Raw genomic sequence first — 23,433 nt, forward strand, 5'->3', positions numbered from 1 at the left:
TTTAGGGATAACAGAGAACAGAAAGGTCACATTAACGATTTTTATGTAAGATATATATTTTTTTGTTATATAATGCCAGAGGCGAAGCAGCTAGTGACTAGTCATTTACATCAACCGTATAATGATGGTGATAGGTAGCTGTGAGCGCTGCGGCAGGGGAAGGGTTACATGACTTTTCCCGCATTGGCCAAGACGTTAAAGTATTTAAACTTGGGATAGTGGCCAAATAGTCTGGAGTGTGACACAGGGCGGCCGCGCCCTCCTCTGCCTGCCTGATGCTGCTGCTGAGATCATCCTTAAAGCCACAGGCCGGGGGTATAAAATACTGAGGAGGTTTCCCCTTATCCCACTCATCGTGACAACCTTTCCTGCAATGTAATCCCAGCAATGCTCTATTGTGCCACCACGTGTGCATGACAAGTCACATGTATATGGGACGGAGCGTTGTTGTGTTTCTGCCCCAGCACTGCCATTGACAGCAGCGGGGTGAGCAGGAAATGATAGAGCGGGCGCCCGGGGCGATGCAGGCTCAGTGTCGGGTTGCAGCTAGAATACCCCTTTAACCAGGAACACTAATTAATCACACAGGTTCTGTGGCAGTGTCTGACTAGTATGTCTGCATTGTCCTAGTTTAATTAGTCACAGACCCTCTGTAAACCATGTGTCCCTGATTAAAAGGGTATTGTAGCAACCAAGTGTGCTGGCAGTATGTGTACAGTGTATGTAGTGCTGGGTCACGCTAATAACAGGTTTTGTCCTCTGTAATAGAAGTGTACGCGGACTTGGAGCCCAAGAGTATGAGTCATGGCGTGGGCCACTGGGGTCCTTGGTCTGTTATTACGGGACCCAGGCTCTGATACCCTTCTAGCTCCTTCCCTGGGATTCATCGTGCACAGTTCCTGATCTTCCCCTTATCCATGCGGATCAACACTCCCCCCGCCTCCCCCGAGCTCAGCAATGAATGGGCACCCCGGGCCGGCAGGAAGCAGTAATGAGGCGCTTTCTCTTCTAGATATTACTGACTGTCCCTCCCAGAGCTCCCAACAAGGCTGCCGACTAGGACGGGGCACAGAGATAGCCTTCTGGCCCTAGCTCCGGCTACGTGTGTGATCCTTCATGAGAGGAGGACGAGGAGAGAGTAACGCGATGTGACTGCCGGGGACAGGCGGGCGGGGACTGGTGCGGTGCTGGCTGCTAAGCACAGAGACCGTCACCACCTTACTTAGGAGACTGAGATGCAGAGAGAGTGCTGCTGCTGGCAGGGGATTAGACAGACTGTCTGCTGCCTGATTAACCTTGTGCAAAGGGCGAGGCTCTGGCAATCTCTTCTCCAGCACCGCCCTTCTTGTGGCTCTGTTATTGCCCGGACTGCAGAACACCGGAGACTGACCGCACGGCAGAAGTGTCCTCTCTGCCTCCCATGTAGGAGGACCCCGAATTGAGCAGCCCCCGGGTCACACAGACACCAAGGGGAGGGGGAGCCAGTGACATCCTCTGTTCTGGAAGCTGGAGGTGATGAAGTGGCACTAGCAGAGTCCGGAGGGAGAATGAGAATAGCGCTGCTGCTGTGCGGTAACCCGGGGGGAAAGCCCCCTCTCGGGGGTGAGAGTAAGCTCTGCTGCTCACAGGCCTCAAGGGATGTGAAAAGTTTTTGTTGGGAAAGTGACATTTTATTTTAGGTAAGAACCCACCAAGTAAAAGTCCTATCCTTGACAGTTTGGAACATTAATGTCCCTTTCAGTTGTAGTTTGTACAGAATGTAACCTGTATTTTGTAGAATGCTATACCACCTGATTGCCCTCTGAGCCATGTGCATTGTTCAGCATGTTGGCATAACATTTTTAATACATACGTTGCTCTCTCTTGCTATTTCCAGTGCACAGGTCCCATTTACTTAAAAAAAAATAAGAGAGAATCTGGTCTATGCATAACATTATTTACAATGGTATGAGTGTTGCGTTGCATGTATCCCCTTGCTAGTCTGACCATCCTGGAAACCAATTCATTTGTCATAAAGCTTGGAATATTTGAATGGTACTAAAAATATGCTTTGATGTCTGTAGGTCAGGTCGCCAAGAGAGGAATGAGAAGAGATGGCAGACCAGAGCCACATCCAGTCATCCGCTTCCAAAAGCATCCGACCATTCCGCTCCAGCGAAGAGTATCTGGAGGCCATGAAGGAGGATCTTACGGACTGGCTCAATATGTTATATGACCTGGACATGGAAGCTAGCAACTTTCTGGAGGCTTTGGAGACTGGTTACACTCTATGTCAACATGCTAACAATCTCAACCGCTTAGCACGAGACTTTAGAACACAATATCCAGATGCAGCTACTGGTATGAGGCTACCTCAGAAGGACGTGAAATTCCAGGTGAAGGGGGCTGTTCCAGGTTCATTTTTGGCCAGGGATAATGTATCTAACTTTATTGGCTGGTGTCGGAAGGAACTTGGAATACCAGAGGTGTTGATGTTTGAAACCAATGACCTGGTGCTAAAGAAGGGGGAGAAGAGTTTTGTGCTGTGTTTGCTTGAGGTAGCCCGGCGAGGGGCACGCTTTGGCATGCCAGCACCAACACTTATTCAGATGGAGGAGGAAATAGAAGAGGAGCTTAGCCAGGGCAGGATGAACACAGAACAAAGAGGTTATCCACGTGTCCAAATGCCTGTTCGGCCTCCGCGCACCCTGTGTGATCTCAAGAACTTGGATGAGTTGGTGAGTTTATTATATAGCGTATATTGTTGGCTTTCCACTCACCCTAATAAATGAAGGGACTGAGTCAGAGATAGATGCAATAACTATATTTACTCAGATTGAGCGATTGTTTGCGATTACATGCGTGTAAGCCTTATTCTCACACAGAGAATTTATGCCAGGTACACCTTTGTACGATCGGTAATCTTGCTGATGGTTGGGGTGATTTACCTTCGCCCTGGACCGTGCAAGATTGCCAGTACACATTAGAAGATTTAATGAGCGTCGGAACAATGTATTGTTCCATCCTTCATTAATATGCACTGCACCGAATGCGATATTGTGTGATTGGCCATGCAGCACGGCCAATCGTATGTGACCCGCGGGAGTGTGGAATTGGGCATACACACTGCTCGATATGCCCGATTTGTCATTCCAGTAAGGCAAGAGTGTACTACAACCGTACTCTCGAAGTGAGAGACAGGTAGTCAGCTTTTGGGGGAGGTAACGGAGGGTGGTTAGAAAAATGCAGGCGTGTCGGACCATTTCAACTGTTTTCTGGGAATCCATAAAACAGCCACTGCGTTCTTGCTCGCAGCAGCAGAGCCCCCTGTGCGTCTGGAGACCCGCTATGTCTGCGACACCTTAGACTTAATCAGAAGGCTGATGGTCGCTTGATCTGCTTTCGATGTTACCGATTTTGTGCGTGAGCGGCGGATGTGAGATGCTTTCATTGGGCGTGTCTTTGCGCTGGATGATGATTGAGTAATTAGCATATTTTCTCAATTGCGATCAGTGAGATTGCAACTGCGATGACATTTGCGTCTATTTCTGAAACAAGTCTTGGGTTCAGGTGTTCATTCCTACCACCAGTGCCTGTAGCATTGTTTTAGCTGGAAAGTAAACGGTAATTGTATTGGATAGAAATGTGGCTCTACAGTGCAGTTCGCCTTTATCCTTGACCGTCAAATTGCAGATAGATAGATCTATCTATCATATTCTATGCGTGACACATTGTATACGCCCATTTAGAAGTATATGCTAAACTATCAACTGTGACATTTTCAGAAATCATTAATGCAGGGGAGTAAGGGGCAGGGTACTATAAGGGACGCTAGGCCTGATTTACAGTTGGTCATAAGTGCATTTATATTTTGCGCACAAATATATCACACTGCACACGTGCACAACATACAGCAGGTTTTCAGCTACACATACCTGACCCTTTCCCATGCTTGGAAGGCTGCACAGGGGCATTCAAATGCAAATGGTAAGCAGTAAGTTTATGAACATGCACTTAAGTTGTGCCATTTGACTGACTTTAATATTTTGGGTTACATATATCTTCAGATACGTTGCTTATGAGTGTAAATTCTGAGCCTATGGTAATACAAGTAAGTGTGCAGGCACGTATATAAGAGAGGGCTTCTTTTATATCAATCTCTACATTACCTCCAATGTGGTTAATATTATTTTTTTAATACTCTTTTTAATTTTCTGCATTTGTTAGCAATAATGTACTAACCATTACCTCAACCTCAAAGTATTAATTTACTGACTTCAGCTAAATCTGACTAGACGTGTGCTACAGAGTTTTTGTGTGTATTTGCTCAGAGCACTAGAAATGAAAGCAAAGGGCATGTGAGGATATTAAACCCCTTTTATACCAAAGTCTCGGGTCTGACCCGGGATTTGGAACATGTTTCCAACCCGGGACAGACCCCCATTCACACTGCGGCGTCGACCCGGGGCATCATTCACACTGGAGCCGAGTCGGCACTGACCCGGCTCTACGGCACAGGTGAGTAGCGATTTTTACCATCGCTCCCACTCCGCAACACCCTTACCTTAAGCTGGCCACACATCTAAAGATTATCTGTCCAACCAGCCAACTAGTTGATTGGTTGGAATGAAAATCTGGTAAGGTATGACAGCAAATGACAATCAGCAATTTGCTCCCAAACGCTGGAAAATGGACAAAAACTGTTGTCTGAACAAATAGTTTAGATCAAACATTTAGCAAACTTGTCTGAATGACCATTTTCATGTGTTTTCTGGCATTTAGGAGCAAATTCCTGATCATCATTTACTCCCATTCCTTACCAGATTTTCATTCCAACCAATCAACAAGTTGGCTGGTTAGATGTAAGTTGGTCTAGTGTGTGGCTAGCTTTACTCCAAAGGAGTCCGGAGGCGCAGAGGCGGGTGAGGTGCGCTGCTCCGTTCTGGTCAGCCCGGCAGTGGATGCTTGGATATGATGTCATCTCCAAGCACCACTGAAGCCGGTCATTCGGGCGACATGCAGCTCAACCTGGATCATTGTGACCTGGGTCGCGCAGTTTATACTGCAGGGTGACATGGAAATGACCCGTGCTCAACCCTGTAATTCAGCCCGGTCGGATCCCTGGGTCACTGAACCCGGGTTGATCCATTTATACTGACAAAAATTCCATTATGATGTAAGTATTCTTTTCTACATTCTTAGTTATATACTGTACAGTACTGACCCCTGTGAGGTTTTATGTCCGCAAAGAGGGAGATGGTGAGAGTCTTGCAATCAATACTTATGAACCTATTGCCACATTCAGGAAAAAAAAAATATAGATAGATAGATAGCAGGAAAAAGGAGCCAGCACATCCAAGGTTAAAGATCTGACCCTTTTTTTTTTTTTTTTTTTTCTTCTAATGGGCGGAATTCAATCCTTTTCATCCCCTAGCGCGCCCGACGGAGCTATTATATTCTTGCTCCTGTCGGGCGCGATCAGCTGCCAAGCGCTACATTTCAGCTCGCAGCCCCTGGGGGATGAGAGCTGAAATGTGCAAAAAGTTACATGTTTGGGCGCCCAAACATCACTTTTCGCGATCGCGCCCAGCACTTTGGTCGGGTTCAGCTGCTTTACGCGATCAGCGTGAAAAGCTGGCACAATTGCATAGCGGCCCGCGATCTCCTGTCACTTTAGACGGGAGATGCGGGCCACAAAATCAGTTGAATTTCGCCCAATATATCCTTAAAGTGCAAAACTATGAGGGGAGCCGATTATAACATAGCAGCAAGGCATATCATTTGTAGTGGCAAAGAAAACTGATACTTATCAGCAACATGCACTTTATGGATATATAAAAATTGTCATATTTAACCTTGGATGTGCTGGCTCCTTTTTTCCTGCTGCAACATGATTATGTGCATTGCACTCCATTTTTGTATTTTGAGCATTTGCAGTTTTGTCTAATTACAATATATACAGTGCCTTGCAAAAGTATTCACCCCCCTTGGCGTTTTACCCTTTTTGTTACATTACAACCTGTAATTTTATTTTTAATCTGAATTTTATGTGATGGATCTGCACAAAATAGTCTAATTTGGTGACGTGAAATGAGAAAAATATATATAAAAAAGAATCTTTATAAATAAAGTTCAGAAAATTGGCATGTGCATATGTAATCACCCCCTTTGCTATGAAGCCCCTCAAAAGTTCTGGTGCAAACAATTACCTTCAGAAGTCACATAATTAGTGAAATGAAGTCCACCTGTGTGAAATCTAAGTGTCACATGATCTGTCAGTATAAAACACACCTTTTCTGAAAGGCCCAGAGGCTGCAACACCACTAAGCAAGAGGCATCACACCATGAAGACCAAGGCGCTCTCCAAACAAGTCAGGGACAAAGTTATTGAGAAGTACAATTCTGGGTTGGGTTATAAAAAAAAATAAAATATCCAAATCTTTGATGCCCTGGAGCACCATCAAATCCATCATCATCAAATGGAAAGAACATGGTGCCACAACAAACCTGCCAAGAGAGGGCCACCCACCATAACTCAGACCGGGCAAGGAGGGCATTAATCAGAGAGGCAGCACAGAGACCAAAGGTAACCCTGAAGGAGCTGCAGAGTTCCACAGCAGAGACTGAAGTATCTGTGCATGTGACCACAATAAGCCGTACATGCCATAGAGCTGGGCTTTATGGAAGAGTGGCCAGAAAAAAGCCATTACTTAGTGATAAATTAAGACACGATTTGAGTTTGCCAAAAGGCATTTGGGCAACTCCCCAAATGTATGGAGGAAGGTGCTCTGGTCACATGAGACTAAAATGGAACTTTCGGCCATCAAGGAAAACGCTATGTCTGGCGCAAACCCAACACATCCCATCACCCCAAGAACACCATCCCCACAGTGAAACATGGTGGTGGCAGCATCATGCTGTGGGGATGTTTTTCAGCAGCAGGGACTGGGAAACTGATTCGAATCGAGGGAAAGATGGATGGAGCTAAATACAGGGATATTCTGGAGCAAAACCTGTTTCAGTCTGCCTGTGATTTGAGACTGGGACAGAGGTTCACCTTCCAGCAGGACAATGGCCCGAAGCATACTGCTAAAGCAACACTCGAGTGGTTTAAGGGGAAACATTTAAATGTGTTGGAATTGCCTAGTCAAAGCCCAGATCTCAATCCAATTGAGAATCTGGTCAGACTTGAAGATTGCTGTTCACAATCGGAAACCATCCAACATGAAGGAGCTGGAGCAGTTTTGCTTTGAGGAATGGGCAAAAATCCCAGGGGCAAGATGTGGCAAGCTCATAGAGACTTATCCAAAGCGACTTGCAGCTGTAATTGCCGTAAAAGGTGGCTCGACAAAGTACTGACTTTAGGGGGGTGAATAGTTATGCACGCTGAAGTTTTCTGTTATGTTGTCCTAAATGTTGTTTGATTCACAATATAAAAAAAACAGAACTTCACAGTTGTAGGCATGTTCTGTGAGTGAAATGATGCACACCTTCAAACAATCCATTTTAATTCCAGGTTGTGAGGCAACAAAACATGAATAATGTAAAAGGGGGTGAATACTTTTGCAAGGCACTGTATATATAACACATACATTCAATGGTCACTTTATTAAGTTGACTTGTACACCTGCCTCTTGATGTAAATATGTAATCCTTTGAACAAGTGGGAGTAACTCAGTGGTTACAAGCTTGCACAAATGGTCTAGAGGCTCAGTTTTTTTTTTTTTTTTATCAGACCAAACACCAGAATGGGAAGAAATGTCTAATTGACTTTGGGCGGAATTCAGTTGTTTTGCGTGGCCGCATTTCCCATCTAAAGTGAATGGGGGCTATTCGTCCAAAATGCAGGTGATTAGGTGCGTAAAGTGGCTTCTCCTGTCTAAAGAGACAGTTAAGGCACCCAAAAGCCAGGTGCGTTGCGGTTAAGGTGCCCAAAAATCCTACTGCGGGTGGATTTCTGCTCTTGCCTCAGGAAGCTGCGAGCAGAAAGCTGCAATGAGTAATGGGTGCCCGCAAACAATTGAATAGCTCCTGCTCCCTTTAGCTGGAAATGCAGCCGTGCAAAACAACTGAATCCCTCCTTTGTCTGTGGAATAATTTTTGGAGCCAGAAAAAACACGACAATGAGATCAAAGTACTCAGTCACCAGATCTCAATCCAATTGAGTACCATTGGGATGTGGTGAAATGGGAATATCGTTGCATAAATGTGAATTAGTGAATATATAAATGACATAAAAGTTTAGTAAACATTGAATATGTTTCTATTGGGAAAACATTTTGTTTACTTCACTAGTGATGAAACAAGTGATTTATGTTTAGTTTACATTCCAATTAATAGCAGCAAATCTACATGTGGCAAACATGTAGAATTAGATTACAATATATCATCTCCTTCTCATTTTTGGGGGGAAGGGGGCTCAAATGTGGCTTTCAGTTCCACTAAGCATGACCAAGATGGCTAGCTGAGGCATGCTTGCGCAAATCCAAAGAAACTGGCCAGATAAAGGGGCAAGTTAACCCTTGGAGCAGCTGAGTGTCATGAAGAACCTCGGCAATATGTTATTTGATAACATGCAACAATAATGCTGTTTTTTTTTGTGTGTTTTTTTTTTATCACTGCTTTTCACAGTGATAAATCTCTTCTTGCTACAGTCTGGTGAGGCCTTGGGTGCATCTACAGTATGTCATTATGTTGCATTTGCCATGAATCCAGCGGACTGCCACAACAGGTCACTGTGTCCTGGAAGCTCTTTAATTCAGGAACATTATTATACAGATTTTGAAGTTTGCCAAAGTACATTGCAAGTCTGCTGTTTTAATGAGACCGTCTCCATTAGTGCTGGGCAAATCCCAGAAGCCAGGTAGTCAGGGCACCCACAACTAAAATGACTGCACTTAGTTATTTTAGTGTAATTTTTAGGGTGCTCACCCCACCCGTACCCTTCCACCCCTTTCTCCACTTCCCTTCAACAGTCCTATTTTATTTTTTACTGTTTACTTTGAGTTGATGTTTTATAATTTTGCAAACTAGTTGTTTGTGGATATACCAAGACCACTGTACTAGTGTGTGTATCATCCTCCGACTGTTATATAAATGTTTTTACAGGTTCCTGAGTATTGGGAGTCATGTGCTTTCCTGATAATGGAGGCACCACTTTTTGGCTCCTAGATATGACTGACTGGCTCATGAACTCCACATAATGATGAATGATAAACTTACATCTGCAAATGTATCGTATAGAGGGTTTTGCTCACAATGCTGCCTCCTTAAAGGAAGTGATCTAATGACAAGTGTTTCCTGTCTGTACTATTACGTGTGGATTCAGTCTGCAGATTTTCCCTACATGTTTGTATATCTCCAAGGCAATGCTGAAGATGAGGTTTCCTCTGGAAAATGTACAGATCTCAAGTGTCATTATACTATGAAAAGAAACATAACCTCAGAATACTAATGCATATCTATATTACTGAGTGGTCTCATCTTCTTTGTATATGTGCATAACATAATGCAGTAGCCTCCTTGTGTGTTATTTGGTTCATCAGAGGAATTGCTTCATCTCATTAAATCCAAACTAACACTAGCAGAAGCCTAATTGGTTTAACTAGGAGATGATTTAAAACAATAATCTGCCTTGGGCCTGGGAGTGCCCTTGCTCGACGCAACATGAGGACATTGTAGAATTTCAGCAAAATGTCCCTTTTATATCAGATGTTTTCATTGCAGAGTATAGCATGTTCTTAAGTTTATCATAGCCTAGCAAACATTGGGCGGTATTCAATTGTTTCGCCCCCTTATGCGCCCGACAGGAGCTATTGAATTGTTGCTCCTGTCGGGCGCGATCAGTTTCCGACGCACCATTTCAGCTCACAGCCCCAGGGGAGTGCGAGTTGAAATGGGCGAACAGTGCCGTGTTTGGGCGACCAAACAGCACTTTTCATGATCGCGCCCAGCACTTTGGTTGGGGGTAGCAGTTTTACGAGGCTAAACCCAACCCCTATGGGCGGGATCAGTGCGAAAATTCGGCAACGATTGATTAGCGCCCTGCGATCTCCCGTCTCTTAACAATTGAATACCACCCATTGACTGAAAACGTAACAGTCCTTTCCAACGGTTAGTGGATGTGTATAACAGTGCACTTGGCACCAAAATGTGATTAGCATGGATTAGCCTAATTCTGGGTGTGGTTTCACACATAAATATTGCATAATTATTGTACTGCTGAAATAATATATACAAAAATAAATTTGTAATCAATTCTAGAGGGAGGTATACCAGATGGTATACAATGAACCAGATGATAGTGACAGGGAAACCAAACCAGACTGCAAGGTGCCATGATCTGTATACTGATATATCTATATAATAAGCCAGAAAGCGTCCTGTATGCACGGCCAGAGTTTTGGATCTAGCTCCACCAAATTTGGTGGTGTAGTTTGATTAGGATTAGGTTTTTGCCTAGGTTTGACACTCCTACATTACACAGGTTCCAGGGCTGACTCCAGTGGAAAGTGACAGTCTGCCAAAAACCTGTGTGAAAGCTACAAATTCTTTGGTAATCGAGTATATTTTTTGGTGCCGCCCTATGCAGTGCCCCATTTACAGTGCCCCCAGTAGTGGTCCCTCCTGTGCAGTGCCCCTTGTGCCCCCAGTTGTAAGCCCCTTATATAGTGCCCCCAGTAGTGGTACCCCCTATGCAGTGCCCCTTGTGCTCCCAGCAGTAAGCCCCTTATATAGTGCCCCCAGTAGTACGCCCCCTTATGCAGTGGACCCAGTGGTAGTCCCCCCCCTTTTTGTGCCCCCAGTGGAGGTTCCTCCCATGCAGTGCCCCAGCAGCAGCCACCCCCTTGTAGTAGTCCCCCCTTTGTAGCCCCCCACCCCTTGTTGTGCCCCCAGTGGAGGTTCCCCCCCCCCCCTATGTAGTGCCCCAGTAATAGCCACCCCCTTGTAGTAGTCCCCCCCCCCCCCCCCCGCGAGTAGACACACATGTAATAAAAATAAAAACACTTACCTGAATCCCCGCTCCGGCCTCCGCCATCCGCTCCTCAGTCCGTCCTCCCGGGTCAGGTCGTCTCTCCCATTACCCACTGCGGGAGCCGGAAAGCTCCAGCACAGCTCCTGCTGTGGGCGCAGTAGCCAATGAGAGTCTGACTGACTGACATTGGCTGCTAATCAAAACACACACACAGCTGCCGGCGCTGGCAGCTGTGTGTTTGTCACTGTGTAGTGCTGACTGAATTCCGTCCGTTCAGCGCTACACGCGTGGTGCAGCTGTATCACAGAGAAGCAGTCGGCCCGCATGGTCGCAGCTGAGGCGCCCTCCACTATGTGGCGCCCTACTCAGCAGCGTATCATGCGTAATAGTAGAACCAGCTCTGATATTATGCCACACAGAGCACATTCAGGTTATGCCACACAGTAGTTCCCCCTTATACACATTGTCATGCAGTAGTGTAGTGCCCCTTATACCACACAGTAATGCCCTTTACAGATTGCCACATAGTAGTAGTGCCCCATATAACACATTATTCCACATAATAGTATTGCCCCTTACGCATTATGCTCTCCTCCCTGTGTGCCGTCAGCAGCCAGCAGGTGTGGATTTTTTTTAAATGTAGTTATTTTCTTTATGGAAACTGTTTTCCATTTGACCAATAAAATAATAAACAAAAAAAATTATAATAATTAGCACACATCACAATCGTAAAACATATACATCACAATAGAGAATACATTTATAAATAACATGTTCGCAATTGCAGAGCATAGCAGAGAGAGAAAAAAAATACAGCATATATAAACATTATACGAAAAAAGATAAGCGAATAATAGACTCGGGGGTATCCAATTAGCTGTGGTAAATTACCGCGGCTAATTACCTCGCCTGGGGCTATCCAATTATCCCTGAAGTCGGCCTGACGACTGCACTTATCGGTGTGTTTATTTCGGGACCTGATGTGTCCTGAAAGAGAATCTACGATAACTTCTGTTTTTTTTCACCTGATAAAAGACGAAAACACACAGGTTTGCGAGCTTTTCGCGGCTCCTATGTGTTTTAGTGAGAACTATCCTACCGAAATAATAGGATAGGGTGAAAAAAAACATCGGGGATAATCGGCGAAAAATCCCAGTTTTTCGCCGATCACGGGGGTCAATTAGCGCCCGTACAATGTTCGGGGCTAATTGGATACCGCTCGCAGAATAGTATCAAAAACATCTAGTACAGAATATACAATATATTTTATGCTAGGCATTCACACTTAAATTTTAGGGTACATAATGTACAAACCTCCATTCCCAATATGCATTAGATAATTCTATATACAACATTGAGCAAGATCCAACTATAGTCTGCCTCCCAATCAATAAACATAACATAAAATTTACAGTCTAGGTAAAATATGCTGATCTGGCGGCAATTTAGCATATGTAGATTGTAACTATCTCTGCCAAATTCAGTCAAACTTGGGTTCAGCGTTACGAGTAGTATATAAATACCACTCATGTTGTGTTATTGACTAGGGCAACCCACATTTGACACTCAGGACCCAGCAGGTGTGGATTTGGACCCGGGGCAGAAGTTAATTACAGCTGAGGCATCGGCAGACATGGACTTACAGCGCCAGTGCAATTTGAATCTGGCGCCGGTCATAAGCCAATCGAAGCACGCAGGCCGGCAGCCAGTCAGGGGTTGCCATTGGTGATTGGCTGCAGTTCCGCGAGCTCTGATTACCTTGCGACCGGCAATGCTGTCTCTCCATGTCTGCCTTCCGGAGTACCAGCTATAATCAGCTGGCGGGCCGGCACCAAATCAACACCGCTGACACCCAGGCCCCCCTCGGCGGCCCTGACTGGACCGGCTCACCTTGTGTGCGCGACTGGTTGCAGGGGGTGCGGCGGGCCACAGAGGCAGCTTAGGCACCATAGTAGCCGCACCCCTTGCACCCACAGTAGTTACACCACTGTTTGCATGCATGTTAGCAAACAGTGGGGTCCTTTTTGGGATCAATGGAATAGGGTTATAGACGAGGACAATAGAAACAAAGGCTGCAGGTGGCTCTGCACTTGCCTAATTGCGCTCCAAACTGTGTTTCATTTAAATTTAGGGATTGTTTGTTCCTAAATTGCAATAATTTGTTAAGCCGACCAACTATGCCAAAGTCCTCCCTTCTGGCCAGTCCCTGCACTGTCTCTCAAAATACTTTGCCACCAGGTATCGCACAGATTTTATACACAAACTATTGTTTTATCATGGGATATAAAGAAAAGGGTCAGTGCGCTAACATGAAGCAGCCAGTTATGGGATTGTCCGTCCCAATACTAGAACAAAATATAGAAACCAGCGCTTGAATAAAATAAGATATAAATGCTGACCAGAGAAAAGGATGTGACAATAATAATTGACACATTTATTAATAAATAAATAAATATATATATATATATTATAATTATCAGTATAAAGGAGCTATTATAAACCGCATTTAACCTGCAAATGGCTAGTGACCTTTATATGGGACGAATGTTATAATTAGGACTTGCTCTGGAAAACACAGTTCATACGCAGCAGTATTTACCAAGTGATTAGGATCAAAAAGGAATTGTCACAGTCCTCTTAGCGTAGAATCCGCATGTGTTGCGGCTGTAATTGATTTCCACTTGTAGCTGTACACCAAGGTCCAGAATCCGCTTAAGTCCATACTACCAATGGTCACGATGTAAAGTCTGTCCAGGTAATTATGTTGAGGTAAGTACTTAACGCGTTTCGCTGGTATAGGTATCAACCAGCTTAATCAGAAGCATGCTTCTCATGAAGCTGGTTGATACCTATACCAGCTGGTTGATGCCTATACCAGCAATAATTATGTTATTTTATCCAAGCACTGGTTTCTATATTTCATTGTCTTATCATAGGTTTAGGTCTGCTAGCTCATGGCCTTAAAGTTACAGAACGTCCCCCAAGGAATCAAGTAATGGGCACCTGGGAAGTTAAACAATTTCATTAAAAACAATAGGCTTTATTCCATGGCACTCAATTATCTGTGGTGCCTGAGGTATGTGACCACTCGATTTAAATAAAAAATTAAAAAATCACACATGCTCTGCACTTACCTAATTGCACCCCAGACTGTATTTCATTTAAATTCATTTAAATTTGTTCCAAAATATTGCAATCATTTGTCAAGCCGGCCACTGTTAAAATGGCAAAATGCCAATGTGTTAGGTTTTGTGCCAATATCTATATTTTCGTTACCTGGAGTTTGGTATCTGGAAAATAGCTGGTGACACTGGTAAATAGACGAAAAATAAATAAATTTTTTGAAAGACAATCTTGGGTCGAGATCACCGAGGTGGAGTCTGATCACAAACTGCGTTTGTTACTTTACTTAAAGACATCGCTTCAATTCCAATTTCTCAAATGTGCTAATTCTAAAAACATTTTAAGTAAAAATTTTCTTAAAAAACCTGCCATGCCGAAAGTTGCTCTCAAATCAGTTTAGATTGGCGTTCGATAAGTAATGTTATAATTATGGTAACTGTGTTTTCTGCGCTAACCTCATTTTTTTTTTTTTTTAACAAAACTTAAACTTGTATACATTTTGGTTTTATTACTGAAATGACAAAGAGATATCATTGGTTGTACAATAGTATAGATTTATGCTGGGTACACACCCAGCCCGACATCCACAGCGGCGGGGGAGCCGGCATCGGAAAGTGCATACACACTTGCCGATGCGGGCAGCGACGGCAGGGGCCGTTGTTAACATCCCCTGTCGGCTCTGCATATAGGGCCGATGGAGGATATTGCTGACGACCCGTAGGAGCGTGCATCATCAGCGACATAGTTGGTACACACGAGACTATGTGCCCGATATGCTGTTCCAATCCGCTGAATCGGGCAACCTATTGTCTAGTGTGTACCCAGCAATAGGGAATTCCATCTCCTCTTGCTATGTGGCATTATGACTGTGAGTGTCTCCTGACTATTCTCTTATCCATGTTATGTCTGTGTGTCTCCTGACAATTCTATTTCCTCCCCACAGGTTCGTGAAATACTAGGTTGCTGTCGTTGTCCATCCCAGTTTCCAATGATAAAAGTGTCAGAGGGAAAATATCAGGTTGGGGACAGTAACACACTTATCTTTGTGCGGGTAAGTGTGAGTTTTTCTAATATGTCCATATTGGCATTATGTTCACTTTACTAACAAACTGCATTTGTATATGAATGCTGCAATATACTCCAATGTAACAGAATGAGAAAGTGATGTTTGGCAATCGATAAACCGTTTCTCTTGGCTTTTTTTAAATAAAACAAATATGGTAAGTTTAGCCACACCCACGTTCCAGGGAAAGAAACCCCTAAAACATGATATATCAGTAACTGTACAGAAGTAGAAGAAAATTATAAGATTTACTTTTCTGTCACTCTCTAACAGCCACTACAGAACAGATGGAAAAACACTCCCTCCCCTAAGGCTACCAACTAAACTACACCAACATACATCTCTTACCTTACTTCAAATATTTCCCAGCTACACCTCTGTGCAAGATCTGTGTCTTTAACCCACGCTCATCACCTACTCCCATTCACAGTCACAGGATTTTTGGGGGGCTGCACCCACTCTTTGGAATGTCCTCCCACGCACAAGAAGTTTCTTCTAGTCTCCAAACCTTTACGCTTTCCATGAAAACTCACCTCTTTCAAGCTGATCATATTCCAGAACCAGGTGGGTGAAGGGAAGGGGAAGGGGATGTATCAGGCCTTGGAGTGAGATAAAGTGGAGAAATTGCCCAATCTGCTTCTACCAGTCGTTTCATAGACTGTGCTAGATAAATAACAAAAGCTGATTGGTTACTTTGAACATCTCTCTAAAGCTTGATACATCTCCCCCTGGATCATATAGCCCACCAACACCCTTTTTAATCTGGCTTGAGTGCTATACAATATGTGCCACTTATTCTCATGTTTGAAATTCCTATTTCATTATACACTGTGTAAGCTTTTTCTATCTGTTATTACCCAGTCTTGTTTTCTTATGGTTATGTATCCAAGTGTAAAGTGCAAAGGATTGTGCTGGCTCTATATAAATAAATATGGTAAAGAACTAACTCCTTTTTTCCATTTTTAAATTGTGGAGATTTGTACAGATGTGTTGACCTGAGAACCAAACAACTGTTTTATTTTTTACAGCTGAAGACATGTAGGGATGAACTATTATATCTGAATTGTTTTTAAATGTATTCTATAGAAATATTCAGCCAAATAAAGCAGAATACAATTTTCTTTCTTTTTTGATGGTATATTGGATTAAGGAATATTAACTTGTGGTGATTGGTCAACTTTAATTAACAGGTAACAATGAAGGTGTATTTTTATAGATGACCATACATAATTGCACATTATTTAAAGAAGGTCTGTCATCAACAGATCCTCTGATGCCATTTTTTATTTTTTGCCTAGAGCTTAATGTAGATATAATTTACAGAAAAGCAATAAATCACTCTTTGGTTGATGTATCAAGCAGTGAAAAGAGTGGAGATGTGGACCAGTAGAGAAGTTCCCATAGCAACCAATCAGCATTGAGGTAGCATTTATTAAATACATTCTATAAAATGAAAGGTAGAATCTGATTGGTTGTTATGATCCACTTCTCTGCTCTATTTTCACTATTTGAAACATTCACCCCTTTTATGCACGGTGTATGGAACAGGTTTCTCCAGATTGCTCAGTAGGGCATCAAGCGGTGTGCAGTTTGAAGGTTTGACTCCGATATAGGACGCTAGGATGCTATTCGTCCTATTCAGTTCCAAAACACGCGAAAACGGCGACACGCAAAGTCAGAACAGGCAGAAAGTGGTGTCAGAATCGGGGAAATCAGCCTGAACCCCCCCAAATAGATACAGAAACATTGGGGATAAATGTAGTAGATTAGCCCTAATAAAACTGTTTGGGGTACTTAAGTTGGTACAATTGCCACTAATTAGCGTCTTTGCACAAGTGGTGAAGAATGGCATAAAGCTGTATTTTTTGGTGAAAACAAGTAGTCCTGGCAAATTTGGGGTATCTGGAAATGGGTGAAAGTATCTTTTAATGTTTGTAAAGTGAAGTTTAAATAAAAGTGAAATTCCACCCCCAAAAATGCACCTGCAATCCCAAATTTGTCCCCCCAGTTTGTGGTTTTTCGGCCCCAAATTCAAAGTACTTTTTTAGGGTGTTCTTATGTTTTTTTTTTTTGTTTTTTTTTCAGGATATTTTTGATGCAGTTGCCCTTTGGGGACTGTTCCAAGGGTTCTGAGTGGTTTCCCCGCTTTTGCACTATTCAGAGGCGAATATCTTTTGCCTACTACATTGCACTGACTTTCCATGTTTTCGAAAAGCGGGTGGAATTGAATACGGAGATAAGGCAAAAAGATGCAATTGGCGATACTTTTTTTTGCAGATCTCGGCTTTACGTGTCTAATTGAATATGGCCCATAGAGTCAGACTGTCAGAGTAGGGAGCTTTCTCCTGCTGGGCAATGTGAAGAGAGCATAACACATAAAGACCCTGATGAATGTAACGCTCCCTACCAGTGAGTGAATGGGGTCACGCTAACTACATAATGTACAGTCTGTTCTGTATTAAAGAAATTATACAACATCACAGGTCCTGGACTCTTTAAATAAAGTTTTAAAATCCTCTCCTTTTAAAGCGTTATACCATGTTTACCGATTCAGACTACAATATCATATAATACTTGTAAAAAGTGGAAGCATTATATTTAGGTCCTGGTGCATGCTACAAAAAGGCCAGTTCTGTGCAAAGTAATATATTAATATATTGCTGGGTCTAATGCTGGGTACGCACTATACAATTTTTAGGTATATCAGTATATCTGCATGTGTGTACGGGGGACCCTCAGACGCTAACCTCAAAACTGGTTTGGAAAATTTTAGTGCCCGTCCATTTGTGATGTCTCGTATCAAGAGACCGATTGGTAAGTGCGTATAGCTTACCAAATCAGCCGGTCGGTTGGTGGGAAGGCCGGTCAGCAGCTGGGTTACTTAAAGGGCCGCATACATCTGGGATTAATTGTGGCAATTGCAGATGATTGTCCCAAAAATGTGTCGGTGTATGGGGTTCACTGATTGCCTAATCCAATCAGAAAGAGATTGGAATCGCTATATCAGGTTGTCCAACATGATGAATTTTAGCGATCAGTCGGGGCTATAGATTTGTAGTGTATGGAGACGATCAGCCGATTTGCTGACCTTGCTAGTAATATGATGAGTCTTTCAAGATGATCTGCAAATCGCTGAAAACTATCTGTAATGTATGGGCGGAGATATGTGGATTGGGTAACCTTTAAATTGGGGGGGGGGGAGGGGGGGACATGGTAATCACAATCTCTGAAGTGATTTTTTTTTTTTTTTGAAGATTGCTAATGTATTTTCCCGTCCGCGTACCCAGCTTTTAGCACAAAAGCGCTTACAGTAAGACTTCTATAAATGTCAGGTTCACAAACTCATCTCTCTCCATTGAATCCTAACAAAAGAACTGGTGATTGAGAAAACCTGTAACATGAGTTACAATTTAAATAATTTAGGAGTGATGTAATGTTACCTCATTCCCTCTGAATTCCTCCCTTCTCAGATGTCTTCCATTAGTATATGTGTTTTGACTCTCCAAAGCTCGACAGACCTAGCAGTGTTTGGTCACTTCCACACTTGCCAACAATATATTAACGTGCACAAATGAGGATTGCACACTGCTTGTGTTAGATACCAATGCGCAAAGAGATTGCCCATCAGACTTTCACTTCTGCTTTGTGTTTGCCTGTTGCCTGTCGTTTTATGTACTCTATATGTATTTGCTTTGATTTGAAGCAGGTGACACTATATTTAGTGTATATCATGCATTTTTAAATAGGCCTTGTGTTATCCCTCCATGTCCTGCAGGTTCTAAGGAATCATGTTATGGTGCGTGTTGGAGGGGGCTGGGATACTCTAGAACATTATCTGGACAAGCATGATCCCTGCAGGTGTCAGTTTCTTTGTGAGTATAACTGTAATATAGTATTATCATGTGCTGTAACCCATAGCAACCCATCAGATGTTTACTATAAGTTTTCAAATACTTGAATTTTTGGGTAGAAAAATTATAGCATCTGATACATTTAGGGGCTGAGGTATCATTTCCACATTAAATTTCCCCCAAAACGTGCCTATTATCGCAGATTATTGCATTGCATTAAATTTATCGGCGGAATGTATCAGAATGATGCAGAGTAAATTTACGATGCAGAAAAAACTAATGTGAAACCAGTTTAGAGATGCAATGGTTTTCATTTTACGTGGTCGCATATTTTTCTAGGCCAACACCTTGGAATATGTTGCATTGTGGATGTGCTGGAAAGAAGCAGAGTAAACACAGTTATCCTGGCCAGGGGCAAAGCTCAAAACTGCTCTAGAAAACAGAGCAACATTCCGCAATGAAGTAACTCCCCAAAGAAACCTATGGGGGCTGCTTATACAATTAAAGATAAGAGTAGTAAACAAGTTTGGGGACATTTGGAAAACACTTGTAAAAAGTCAAAGGGGGCTAACCCAAAAATAATTTTGATAGCCTCTCTTGACAAAACTATGAAAAAAATTGGGAAGTTTGCAAATATTGACGGCTCATGCACTCATACAACAAGTATGCCTAAGAGAAGTGTGACAGAACTACATCTACACTTCATCTTCTACAATTGTAGTCAGACCTCATCCCTCACATTACTTTGTTACTAAAATAACTGTACAGGTTGAGTCTCTGATATCCAAATATTCCAAAATACAGAATTTTTTTTTTTTTTAGCATGACTCGGGGCCCGTTTCAGCAAGGTACGCAGTTGTATACGCATGCAATCGGCCGTGTCGCAGTGCGCTAACCCTTCACTGCGATTGGCTTGCGATTGTAGTGAGCACGCAGCTTCATTATACACTGATTGACAGGAAGTGACAGGGGGGTGTTCAGTGAAACGCAGGCGTGCCAGTGCATTCGAACGCCGTTACAAGGGCATAATTAAGCCACTGCGATGGAAGACGCTCTAGATACACACAGGAAGTTTAGCAATTTCTGAGTGAAGTCTGGTCAGCCACTATTGTGCATATGGGTCCGATGGTTCTCGATGTTACTGGTAATTTTGCTATGTTGCCAAAGTATACAGGTGTGAGTAAGGGGAAGTGGGCGTTTTTATGTTAGGCTGCGATCGCAATGTGAATGCAGACATTTGCATATCGCTGCTGATATTAGCAACTCCGTTGCGTGTGTATGAGCAGAATTGCGATCCATAGTGAATCAGGCTCTTGATAGTGAAATCTTTGCTTTTTGCTGATTCAATGTACACAAACTTTGTCTAAGGCACAAAATTCTTAAAAATATTGTCCAAAATTTATCTTCAGGCTTTGTGTATTTGAAAAATGTGTGACTTTCATGTATGTACACAAACTTTGTTTGAGCCACAAAATTATTGAAAAGATTGTATGAAATTACCTGCAGGCTGTGTGTATAAGGGAGATGTAGCCTGCATACCGGCGTGCGGGATGCCGTAGTCTAAATACCGGCATAGAAATCCAGATAGGTTGGGATCCCGGCACCAGTATCCCGACCGTCGGCATCCCGAAGGGGTACAGGGGGAGGGTAGCGGGGTTAGATTTAGGCATTAGGGGGAGGGTTAGGCATCGGGAGGGAGGATTAGGGTGCGGGGAGGTTGGGTTTAAGGACCAGGCAGTGTGTCTTCGGTTTAGGGTGCGGGGAGGGGGAAGTTAGGTTTAGGCACCGAGGAGGGTTAGGGTTGGGGTAGGGAAAATACTCACCATTACTTGCTATGGGGGCTGGGATTCTGGCTGTCGTGATGCCGCTGTCGGTATTGTGACCAGCGGCATCCCGACAGCAGGGATATCGTACCCATTCCTGTATAAGGTGTATATAAAACATAAATGCATTCTGTATTTAGATTTGGGTCCCATTCGAAAGATATCTCATTATGGTATGCAATTATTCCAAAATACGGAATATTCACATATCCAAAATACCCCTGGTCCCAAGCATTTTGGATATGGGAGACTCAACCTGTACTTATACCATCTGAGGCTGGCGATAAACAAAGGAAAATGTTTGCAGAATTTTTGAGTTTTTTTACTTGATACATACTAAAATATCACATTTCCAGTCATTTCTACTACATGCAGTTACGATATTAACTATAAACATACTTTATGCAATACAATTTCACGATAAACTGCTTTCTTACCTATGACCTATAGTAGATTCTAAATGCGAAAATCAATATGCTTCCCCCCGAAAACCAGCTTGATACATCGGCCCATTAGTCACTGTGCACTATATCTTCTTCATTTATTAATATTATCCTGTACATAGGAATCCAAAGTGACTCAGCAGAGGGCTGTTAGCTGCAGGGGTCATAGACAATATAAATGGAGATTGAACAGTGCCAGAATAGTTTATGTTCTGTCTTGTGTTTTCTTTCTAGTCTGTTTTTATGGAACCAACATTAGTCATAGAGATGACTGTTCCCTATTCTTAGCTTCTTTCATGCTCCATTTGTTTTCATCGCATCTGTATGAACAGCGTGAAACATGAGGAGAGTACACCACTGTCTACGTACCCTATAAAAACTTTGTCACTTTCGGGAGAGAAAAATCACCTGCCATTGTCATTGTCTGTCATGTCCTCATTTGTGCCTGCAGGACAGGTGTCGATGCTTCCAGTCTAGACATTCATCTTGACTGCTGCACAATCCTATCAACAATCGGATACCACATTTGTGGATAAATGGCTCACTGATCTCTTATTGTGCCATCAATGTAACATTTATATAATTGATCTACTTCATCAATGTTCATTAGTTGTCATCTCTTCTCTACAGCCCATCGTGCACAGACATCACGTCCCATAACATTTTCCCCACAGCGTGGGTCTAACTTTGCACCTTCCCGCACATTAAGCCCATCTAGGGGACGATATTCTGAGGGATTTCCCAGGAGCACTAAGAGCCCTGAGCCCAACACTCCACAACGATCCAATCCGGCTGCAGCATCTTCCCTGAATAACACCACCAAGGCCCCAGTATCACAGAAGGAGCGCCCAGGGATGCATGGCATTAACTCATTCAGGTATGCTGACTGCAAATCAAAGTGATAACTAATAATTAATACGTCTGTGACTTACATATACAAACATAGATAAGCTATGATCAGTTTCACCCACTACGTTTACCAGTAAAAAAAAAATGTAAGCTAAATAATTATATCCATCTTAATTGAATTAAATAATTGATGTTGAAAATAAAGTAAGTATAATTATTTGTTGATGTATACATCATTCTCTGCACACTTCAGGCCTTGGGGGCAAGTTACTTTTAGAGAGCCAGCTTAATCATGGGTCTGTCAGTTAATGATGCACGGATTTTGACTGCCACTCATCTGTAAAGAAGGGGTCTATTTATGCAGTGGAGATAAGCCAAACGTTTTCGCTTATCGACTCTTCGGTCAATATGAAAAGTGGCTAATGCTGGAAAAATGAAAGACTTCTCTGGTGTTCATCTATTTTGCACCCCTTACTGCCGGTAGACACTTGATTGGTTGGTATGGGCAACATCTCTTCTAAAACTCACTTCTAAAAACTCTCACTTTAGTAAATTTACCCCTAAGTTTATTACAGTCACTGCTCAGAGGCCGTTAGTGTAACTAACATAATTAGGTGTGGAGGCGGAGCTTAACTTTGTGCCTGTCACAATAAGCCCCATCCTTTCAGTGGGAAATGACTCCATATTATTTATGTGCATTTCTTCACTATGATTTTTTTCTATTTTATATACATTTTTTTTAATATCCTAATGTATAAGACCTTTTAAAGGTCAGTAACACAATAGGCATTATTCAGTCCCTCCAGTACTTTGGACATATAAACAAGCTGCAATGATATGTGTCTCCTTTTCCACAGTAACCATGGAGGTGCTCCCAAACCATTGGTATAGTCGTTACGTTTCCGTTATCAAAATCTAGTCTGTCATGTACTTATGGGGAAACACTCATATCCATTCTCCAAGAATATGATCTAGAAAGAGCAGTAAATAATGAGTAATTGAAGTGGTAGTATAGAGTTATACAACTTCCATTTAACAAGTGACTGTAAAATGAGGTTTTGTTTTTTTTAAAGAAGTAAATTCTAGTATGCTGGATAAATGACTACTGTGGAAGTACCCTAGATTTACAGACTTTGCAATTAGAGAACCTAAAACACAAGTTGATTTAGAGGATCGAGAACTTATCAGAACAGAATATATTTGATATAAAGTAGTAATTTGGAGGCGACACTGTATTTCCTTCACACAGCAGACTTCCTGGCAATAATACCATGGAAGGACACTGTAGTCAGTCCCCTTTAAGGGGCGCATCCACTAGCAGACTGTG

At 42.8% G+C, this 23,433-nt stretch overlaps 1 protein-coding gene across 3 annotated transcripts in view; it reads left to right on the forward strand.

Moving 5' to 3' along the window:
* Positions 1-242: 242 nt before the first annotated feature.
* The window catches only part of GAS2L1 (growth arrest specific 2 like 1), a 28,943-nt gene continuing 5,752 nt past the window's right edge, over positions 243-23,433 (forward strand). The window contains exons 1-5 of one of the 3 annotated variants that reach the window (XM_088443521.1): positions 243-315; positions 2,064-2,717; positions 15,021-15,128; positions 18,916-19,012; positions 21,888-22,134. In XM_088443521.1, the coding sequence (XP_088299647.1) occupies positions 2,094-2,717; positions 15,021-15,128; positions 18,916-19,012; positions 21,888-22,134 (1,076 nt within the window). In that variant the 5' untranslated portion in view covers positions 243-315; positions 2,064-2,093. The other 2 variants (XM_088443522.1, XM_088443518.1) reach the window with 2 other exon arrangements.

This window comes from Taudactylus pleione, unplaced genomic scaffold, assembly GCF_031769625.1.
Source record: "Taudactylus pleione unplaced genomic scaffold, aTauple2 ptg000330l, whole genome shotgun sequence".
Lineage (NCBI taxonomy): Eukaryota > Metazoa > Chordata > Amphibia > Anura > Myobatrachidae > Taudactylus > Taudactylus pleione.